The sequence below is a fragment of the Poromitra crassiceps genome (genome assembly GCF_964638095.1).
Source record: "Poromitra crassiceps genome assembly, chromosome: 11".
Classification (NCBI taxonomy): Eukaryota; Metazoa; Chordata; class Actinopteri; order Beryciformes; family Melamphaidae; genus Poromitra; species Poromitra crassiceps.
In genome coordinates this window covers 48,260,989-48,270,762 of record NC_139643.1, presented here as the reverse complement: position 1 = coordinate 48,270,762, position 9,774 = coordinate 48,260,989, and the positions used below count along the sequence as shown (strand labels likewise).

Here is a 9,774-nt window from a genome sequence, read left to right as displayed (position 1 = left end):
TTACTTACTGTGGCTATTAAGTGAATGTTGAATCTTGAAACTAAACCCCAAACCCAAAGCTGTACAACATGTACAGCTTTGGGTTGTAAAGGTACATGTAAAGGTAAAAAAGCATGCTACTGAAGTTGCCATCTGCTATTGGTTGATCTTTGTCACGAGGTGATGTCAATTCTATATACAAACAGGTGGTGACATCACAGGTGGTGACATCACCTAGCACCAAAGATCAGCGGGAACACTTTGTTTGAAGGGGTGGTGTGCATAAGCCTGACATGACACTGTCATAACCATGACATGAAACCGGTCATGACATAAACATGACATAGCAGACAGTCATAAACATGACATAGCAGACAGTCATAAACATGACATAGCAGACAGTCATAAACATGACATAGCAGGCCAGGCATTAAGATGTCATGACATGTAATTACACTGTTAAATGAGTTTAAAACTGTTGTCATGAGTGTAGTGTACAATTTGAACTTTTCATTAAGTCATTAAATGCACTGTCTTGGTTAATGTCAAGTTGTCATAACGAAGACATCTCAAACAATTGCATTAGCAATGACGTAATTTACCGAATGACACTTAATGAAAACAGTCATAAACATTCATCATAAAGCCTCCTTCATGTTCATGACAGGTGTCATGTCATGGTTATGACAGTGCCATGTCAGTCTTATAATAATAATAATAAATATGGGATTTATAGAGCGCTTTTCAAGGACTCAAAGACGCTTCACACTAAACACTAAAAGGGCGACGAAGGTGCAACAGACAATGGACAAACAGGACACAGACACACAGGGATAGGCAGGTGGAACTTGAGAGAAGGCAGAGGAGAAGAGATGGGTCTTGAGGCGGGATTGGAAGACAGTGAGGGACTCTGATTCTCTGATGTCCGGGGGGGAGGGAGTTCCAGAGCTCGGGAGCTGCCCTGGAGACGGCTTTGTCACCCGAAACTGCGGAGGTTGGACTTGGGAGTGGACAGAAGGCCGGCAGAGGTGGATCTGAGGGGCCGGGAGGGTTGGTAGGGGGAGAGGAGGTTGTGGAGGTGAGATATGGGGGGGGGGGGGGGGGGCAGTTTTGGAGTCTTATGTCAGTCTTATGCACACTCCTTCAAAGAAAGTGTTAGCACATCAGCTAATCTTGGCAATTTCAGTAGCATGCTTTTTTACCATTACAAACTGTACTCAGATTTGTGTTTGTGTTTAGTTAGTCTTAAAAGTTAACAACACAACAATCTTTATGACATCATTGGTCATATTATGTATATAATCAGAGGAAAATTTGACTTCCTATAACGGAGCTCATTTTACTCTGAGTGTTTTTTTATGCCTCTACCGGCAATAGCCGAGCCAGAGGCATTATGGTTTCGGGTTGTACGTCCATACGTCCTTCTGTCCGTCCGTCCGTTCGATATCTCAGGAACGCTTTGACGGAATTTCAGCAAATTTGGCTCAAACATCCACTTGGACTCAAGGACGAACTGATTACATTTTGGTGGTCAAAGTTCAAGGTCACTGTGACCTCACGAACGCCATTTCCAAGCTCGTTAACGCGATATCTCATTAACGCCTTGATGGAATTTCTTCACATTTGGACAGACAAACGTCAAAGTCTGGACAGACACGGATGTCAACTGCTCACTTGTTGGCGGAGACGTGTATCCGCGGTGCGGTCGTTCTAGTTTCTCTCTCTGCCCTGATGTCCTGACTCTGTCTCTCCTCTCGTCCCATCTCCTCGTCCTTCCTCTCTTCCACCCAGGAGCTCTTCTACGAGGACAGACATTACCACGAACACTGCTTCCGCTGTTTCCGCTGCGACCGCTGTCTGGCGGACGAGCCCTTCACCAGCCAGGAGGAGGCGCTGCTGTGCAACGACTGCTACTGCAACGAGTTCTCCTCCAAATGCGTGGTCTGCGACAAGATCGTCATGCCAGGTAGAGCAGACCAGAAACCTCCTTCCAACTCAGGGTTTTTCCAAGTTCACAGACAAACACCCTTGGGGACAAAGTTAAAAAAAAACAGTCAGTGCCACTCAAGCGTAGATGCCATGAAGCGCACACACCCAGCAGACAGCGGCGGAGATAAAGCCACTAATGACTTTTTGTTATGCAGGGTGTGACAGCTCAGATGTGACAGCGCGATTGTTCGCTGAGAAAAAACATCTCCCGGGCCCGGCAGGGTTTTCAGCTCGGGGGGCAGGCAGCCGCGAGTGACGACACAGCCTCGTACCGGCGGTGTCGTATGACAGAGAATTACCCGGGGGGTTGCGGGCAGCGTTCAGTGTCGTAACTCAACGGTTCCTTTCCGAGCTAAAACAGTCGTTTTCTTGAGTTTCGCTCCTTCTGTGGAATGTAGTTAAAAGCTGGGCTGCCCCATTCCCCTCCCCTCCTCCCCTCCCCTCCCCTCCCCTCCTCCCCCTCCCCTCCCCTCCTCCTCCTCCTCCTCCTCCTCCTCCTCCTCCTCCTCCTCCTCCTCCACCGCACGACTCCTTAAAACTGCGGCCAACTGTAAGTTGGAAATGCCGTCCTCCCCTGGGCTGCGTTTCAGGTCCCTAAGCTCGTAAAACAAGGCCGGTGATTAAGGGATCTGACGTCCGTTTTCATAGGCATGGCTGGCTCCTAACTTTTGTTTACCTCTGCAGCGAAGCAGCGAAGCGTGTATTTTCAATCAGCAGAAACGGCACACTCTTAGGCACATAACAGGCACTTAATATGAAATGCTGAAAACATTTAAAATGCAAAAGCTGTGTTGCGAAATTGTGCGAAGGCGTAGCGTTTGGTTTCTTGTGGCACCTCAGATCTGAATGTTTGGATGGGAGATAAGCTGCAGTAATTCAGTCAGGTGTTCAAAGGCTGCATGTGTCAAAACAGGTTTGAGCTGTTAGATGTAATCATAACTTTTGGCTGCGTCAGCGTTCGTGAGAGCGCTCGCAGACTGTTGCATAATCGGCTAATGGATTTATTGATGACGCCGAGATGAACTGCTAGACGTGACACACAAATCTGCACGTGTCAGAGAAGCCATATAAATAACGCTAAGAAAATGACATCATCTCCATCTCCCGGTCCTTTTTCTTTCTCTCTCTCTCTCTCTCTGTCTCTCTCTCTATGTCTCTCTCTCCCTCCCTCCCTCTGTCTCTCTCTCTCCCTCCCCCTCTACCTGTCTCTCTCCCTCTCTCGCTCTCCCTCCCTCTCTGTCTCCCCCCCTCTCTCTCCCTCCCTCCCTCTCTGTCTCTCCCCTCTCTCCCTCCCTCTCTCTCCCTCCCTCTCCCTGTCTCTCTCTCCCTCCCCCTCTCTCTCTCCCTCTCTCGCTCTGTCTCTCTCTCTCCCTCCCTCTCTCTCTGTCTCCCTCCCACCCTACCTCTCTCCCTCCCTCTCTCTCTGTCTCCCCCCCTCTCTCTCCCTCCCTCCCTCTCTTTCTCTCTCCCTCTCTCTCCATCCCCCCCCCCCCTCCCTCCCTCTGACTGACAGGCTCAAAGAAGCTGGAGTATGGCGGCTCCACGTGGCACGAGGACTGCTTTGTGTGTCACGGCTGTGACAAGGCCATCGGCGCTCAGTCCTTCATCCCGGACAACGGCGAGTACTACTGCGTGCCGTGCTACGAGGGCAGGATCGCCCCGCGATGCAGCCACTGCAAAAAGGTGAACCTATAGTCCTAGAGATGAGATCTTAAAGTGATGCCACCACATTTGCATATACATAAATGCCTGTTTGGTCATTCCCGGGAAAAATCCTCCAGCACACAGGAAGCAACAACAGCAGTTTGAGTGGAATACATAGAAGAAGAATAGCCAGCATGGCTACAGAAACTCAAACTTTCATCAAGAAAAGGCATCACAGTACTGGACACAGTGTTTGATTGACAGGTGAATGTATTGCAAAAACACCACAGTGATGAGTGCTGAGCATCAAAGACAATAATTTAATTAATTAATTTTAAATTTTAGTTTGGTGATACGTTTTTTTCCAGATTTCCCCTTGCATTTTCTCCCCAATTGTACTTGGCCAATTTCCCCCCCTGCTGCCCCGGTCGCTGCTCCAACCCCTTCTACCGATCTGGGGAGAGCCGTAGACTAGCACCATGCTTCCTCCAACACATGCGCAGTTGCCAGCCGCTTCTTTTCACCCGACAGCGGGGAGCTTCGCCGGCAGGACGTAAACACGTGGGAGGATCACGCTATTCCCACCAGTACCCTTCCGCCCCGACCAGGCGCCCCGACTCGACCAGAGGAGGCGCTAGTGCAGCGACCAGGACACATACCCCCAATCCGGCTTCCCACCCGCAGACACCAGCCAATCGTGCCTGTACGGACGCCCGACCAAGCCGGAGGTAACGCGGGGGCGCGAACCTGCGACCCTCGTGTTGGTAGGCAGGGAATCTACCGCTACACTAGCCGGACGGCCAGTTTGGTGATACGTGTGTGTGTCTGTGCCCAACAGGCTCTGGCCAAAGGAGGAGTGACCTACAAGGACGAGGTGTGGCACAAAGAGTGTTTCCTCTGCACGGGCTGTAAGATGCAGCTGGCGGGGCAGCCCTTCACCTCGCAGGGGGACAGTCCGTACTGCGTCAAGTGCTTCAGCAACCTCTACGCCCAGAAGTGTGCCGGCTGCAACAGCGCCATCACAGGTCAGTGGAGGGTACAGCGGGGCTGGGAGGTCATTCTTCACGATTTTTCATAAAACAGTAGTCCAATCTGCACAAAACGTTCACCGCCCTTCAGCGGGCACCGTTTTCACCCGAGGAGGCTGAAATTTGGCATGGTGTGTGTGTGTGTGTGTGTGTGTGCATGCGTGCGTGCGTGCGTGCGTGCGTGCGTGCGTGCGTGCGTGCGTGTGTGTGTGTGTGTGTGTGTGTGTGTGTGTGTGTGTGTGTGTGTGTGTGTGTGTGTGTGCGTGCGCGTGCGTGCGTGCGTGCGTGCGTGCGTGCATGTGTGTTTGTGTGTGTGTGTGTGCGTGGGTGTGTGTGGGTGTGGGTGTGGGTGTGTGTGTGTGTGTGTGTGTGTGTGTGTGTGTGTGTGTGTGTGTTCATGCCTAGTGGCTAAAAGGGGGGTGGTGGGGGGGATTTTGAAATGCAGGGTGGCTACTTGAGAGAAAGGGGAAAATGGAAAAATGTAAGAATAATTCGTGAAAATAAATGAAACGTTAAAATAAATCTGCTCGGGAGGCACTTAATGCAACCCTTTGACTCCATTTTGTTATTTTGTAATGTTCTATTCTTCAATGCGTGAATATCATTCATTCATTGCATCATAATGCTCTTAGAAAACCTCTAAGCAAAGAGTTGTAGACGGGTAAAGGGGGTAGTTGGATTCAGATTGAAATCAGAGAAAGGGGATATGACTAAACCCAGAAACTGATGTGAACAAAGCAATACTGGTGCAACAGTTAGTGTCAAATCCATCACCTGCTGTGCTCTGTCTTTGCCCTGTTTACTAGCCTAGCCACTAGCCAGACAGTGCATGTCAGTGCAAAGAGGTGAATGAAGTGATGTAGCCTACAGCTATGACCTGAATGCCAATACTTTGAATTGGTACAAAGAACTGGCTGGTGTTATTGCCAACTGCTCTTAACCGCTATAATTTAAACTGAAGATAACGGCTGTTACCTTCACTTGAGATATAATTCTATGTTATATTCTCAAGGTGTGTTAGAGAGTTTTTACACAGGCTTCCATCCAGGTACACCAGTCAAACGTTTGGACACGCATTTTTCTTTGTTTTTACTAGTTTCCACACAGAATGATTCTATTTTAGATTCTTAGTCACCCCTTTGCCTTGATGGAATGGCAGAGGCTTTGGAAAGAAATTCATACATAGGACCAACTTCACTATTTATATTTGTCTAAGAAACCATTTTCAATCATTTACACATAAGCTTTTCGATTAAAATGTCTTTAGAGATCATGAAAAACATACTGTAGATCATTCGATCAGGTGTGTCCAACCTTTTGACTCGTAGTGTAAGTCAAAAGATTATCTGTGTCATCTTCGGCTGCTCAGAGACCTCTCTGGACTTCCCTACTGCAGCTGTGCAACAGTCTCTGACACTGGGGACAACTGTTGCAACAACAAAAAAACTCATTCTGAAGGAATGGAAGTCCCCCTCTTCACCTTCTTTTCCATTGTGGCTGACGGACATGATCTCTGTTATAAGGATGGAGAGACTGAGATCCAAGTCACTTAAGAAGTTTCGAACCATTTGGGAGCCGTTTCTGGCCCATACCTCGACGAGGTTAGGGGCGGCCAGTGACTTGCCCGACTATCTCCTCACGGACTCCTTGCGTGGGACCCCATACACAACATTTCTCACAAGCACATAAGCACCCTATGTAGCTGGTAGCACCACATTGTACTATTGAGTGTCGATATTATATGTACGCTTTTCTTTCTTTTCCTATCCTGTGTCTGAGCCTGTTTGTTTTGTCCGTGTACTCTTCCAAATAGAATTGAAAATAAAAATAATAAAAATATATTCTCTGTGTACAGTAATACATTCATGTTGATTTTTTCTGTGCGTGTGTCCACAGGCTTTGGAGATGGGAAGTACGTGTCTTTTGAGGAGCGTCAGTGGCACCAGCCGTGCTTCAAATGCTCGCGCTGCTCCGTGTCGCTGGTCGGCGCCGGCTTCTTCCCCGACCGCGACAAGATCCTGTGTGCAGACTGCAACAGCGACGACTGACCCGACCCGACCCGAGCCGACCCGAGCCGAGCGACGCCAAACTCTCTGCACCACCTGACCCCTCCCTCAAATACTGAACACTGCTGAGAAAACGCACCAGCAGCAGCAGAAGACTTCTAAACCTCAGCCTTGCACATGAACACGGCATCCTACCAATTCACCCACAAAGCGATACAACGCTATTTCAACATCAACTCATCCCCCTCTTGTCAACCTAAAGCACATTGAAATGTATGTATAAATTCTGCATAAATGACCTGTGATAATGTATGACCGTTTTTTTCTCTTTTTCTTTTGTAATGTATGTTTTGCACATCAAAGAGTTAAACTATACAGTAGATCAGATATGAAAGCATTTAATTTAAATTCAGTGATAATCCACCTTTTTATAACACATTTTTACAAGACAGCAAGTACATTATTTTATCTATACATATTTGAATGTTATATGAGCTATGCTTGGAAACTATATTTCTACCTTTTGCACTGTTGGCCTTATATGAATTTGACTGTTTCAAGATCCAATACTGCCTTTCTTTCTGTCATCTTAGAAGTCCCACTGTTATATCCTGCATGTTCATTTCCCCGTTGAATAGGAACTGTTGCGGAAACTAATATTTTGCTTCCTTTTTTTTTTGCCAGTATCAATTGCAAATCCTCGATATAAATCTCGCTTTGTATTACAATATTCATTTCTGTTTAACATTTGAAAGAGCAATATGTAAGCAATAAAAATATGTCTTCAAAGGAGGGTGAATGGTGTGTTTTTTCTAAATGAGCGAAAAAAACACAATTTCACTGTCAAAGGGTTTATCAACACTTTTAAGAGTTTTGGCTCGTCTCTCTAGAGAGGAAGCAGATCCAAGATTGTGCTATATTTAAGAAAGAGATAGAAATAACTGCCTCGTAGTCGTATCCCTCCGCCAACAAGTCAAGTTGCGGTCTCTCCATCCTTGTCTGTCCAGACTCATACAAGCACAGATACCTAGAGGCCCACAGTGCAGTGGTGTAGCCTAGGTGTAGGTTCAGCCTTATGGCACTTTAGCCAATGTTTGGGGGCTACCTCAACAACACGGCTAATCGTTTTCAACATGGTCCTAACCCTAGCATCCCACCACCCACATACCCCTATAGCCACTCCCCTACGCACCCCTCGAACCCTGACTCTATGACCTTACTATCCCTACCTACGTCCCCTTTCCCCTTGCCTCACCACGCCCCCTCCCACTACCCACCCCTCGACTCTCTACAACCACCCTATCCCTAGCTATGGCCCATTTTCCCTAGCCCTGCCCCCTTACTTACCACACCCCTAGTGTCCTCTAGAGAGAGAGTGGCGTCAGCGGAGGACCAAAATGCGAGACTCATTAGCCAATGAACAGCCAGGAATGGGTCTCGCGCTACTTTTGCATGCTAAAATAAAGCTGATAATGTACAATTTGATTCAAGGGGGGGGAAACCCTTTCAGAGTACAACACAAACTGTCTATTTTGCTGCAACTCGACAGTGCTGCTTAATCCAGGACCTTACTTCCTGGAACTCTTGGGAGTAAAAAACTGGTCCATTGGAGTGAATGGAGATGTCGGGACTCTTCCATCTACACGGCTCTGCACACCCCCTCCCACCACCCCCACATCCCCCTAGCCACACCCCTAACCTAGCCTAGGTAAACCCAGCCACCACGTGACCTGCTCTCTCAGTTCCCAGTCACAGGTCTGAGAGCAGGTCACGTGGGGGATGGGTTTACCCAGGCTACCCCTAACCCACCCCTTGAATCCCGACTACGACATTCCTATCCCTAGCCCCTTTTCCCTAGTCCCACCCCTTCCTTGACACCCCTCCCACCTCCAACATTCCCCTAGCCACGCCCTCTACCCACCCCTCAAACCCTGACTCTCTTTGACCTTTCTATCCCTAGCTATGGCCCCTTGTCCCTAGCCCCACCCATTTCCCTCACCATGCCCCTCCCACCATCCACAGCCCCTAGCCACTCCCCCTATCCACCCCTCGAATCCCAACTCTCTACGACCTTCCTATCCCTAGCTATGGCCCCTTTTACCTAGCCCCACCCCCTCCTTTGATGGAACGGACGGACGGACGTGTGGTCACAGTGATCTTGAACTTTGACCTTTGACCACCAAAGTCTAAATTAGTTCATCCTTGAGTCCAAGTGGGTACTTAAGCCAAATTTGAAGAAATTCCCTCAAGGTGTTCCTGAAATATGAGGTCACAGGCTTGAACCTTAACCTTTGACCGCTAAAATCGAATCGGTTCATCGTAGAGTCCAAGTGGATGTTTGAGCCAAAGGCATTCCTGAGATGTCGCATTAACAAGCGGTCGTGAGGTCATAGTGACCTTGAACTTTGACCTTTGACCACCAAAATATCAGTTCATCCTTGCGTCCAAGTGGACGTCTGAGCCAATGGTTTCAGCCAAATTTGAAGAAATTCCCCCAAGGCGCTCCTGCGATATGTTAATGAGCATGCCAAAACATCATGCCTCCGGCCATGGCTATCACCGGCGGAGGCATAAAAACACACACACACACGCACGCACGCACACACACAAAGAACAGGGAAAATATTCCTCTCTTTTGGAAGACTTGCTTTTCTGCGGCTCGTCCCGTGCAGACGTTCCCTTATTATTACTTACATAATCCGCATGGTAAATATTTACAGTCCTGAAGCCTCGGTACTGATCCGTACGGGCCCGTCTGATTGTGTTTATACGGAGGCTGTGCCAGGCTAGTGTCCATGTCACGATGACGAGGGAATAGAAACACTCAGGACACGAGACGATGTAGAGTCGGACGCCGGTCCAAACGGGACAAGTTTCCAAAAGGCTGATCAAGCTGTTGTTTAGACTGCCGATCCACAGCACACAGGCACAGTTTGAGCTAGAGAGCAACACTGAAGCATTTGTACGATGCGAGAGACAACGATACGATACGATAGATGATTCGATACAACATGTGTAATACGATACATGATGATACGATACAATATGATATATCATACGATACAAATATGATACAACAGGAGCGATGACAAGACGATACAACAATATATAATACCATGTGATATATA

The 9,774-nt window shown here is 48.1% G+C and overlaps 1 protein-coding gene across 1 annotated transcript in view; it reads left to right on the top strand.

Annotated features, from left to right (window-relative positions):
* LOC310785365 (four and a half LIM domains protein 3-like) overlaps window positions 1-7,323 on the top strand; it is a 29,086-nt gene extending 21,763 nt beyond the window's left edge. The window contains exons 3-6 of the mRNA XM_083646415.1: window positions 1,771-1,945; window positions 3,482-3,651; window positions 4,451-4,637; window positions 6,537-7,323. Of these exons, the coding sequence (XP_083502541.1) occupies window positions 1,771-1,945; window positions 3,482-3,651; window positions 4,451-4,637; window positions 6,537-6,688 (684 nt within the window). The 3' untranslated portion in view covers window positions 6,689-7,323. The remainder of the gene's footprint in view (window positions 1-1,770; window positions 1,946-3,481; window positions 3,652-4,450; window positions 4,638-6,536) is intronic.
* The last annotated feature ends 2,451 nt before the right edge of the window (window positions 7,324-9,774 follow it).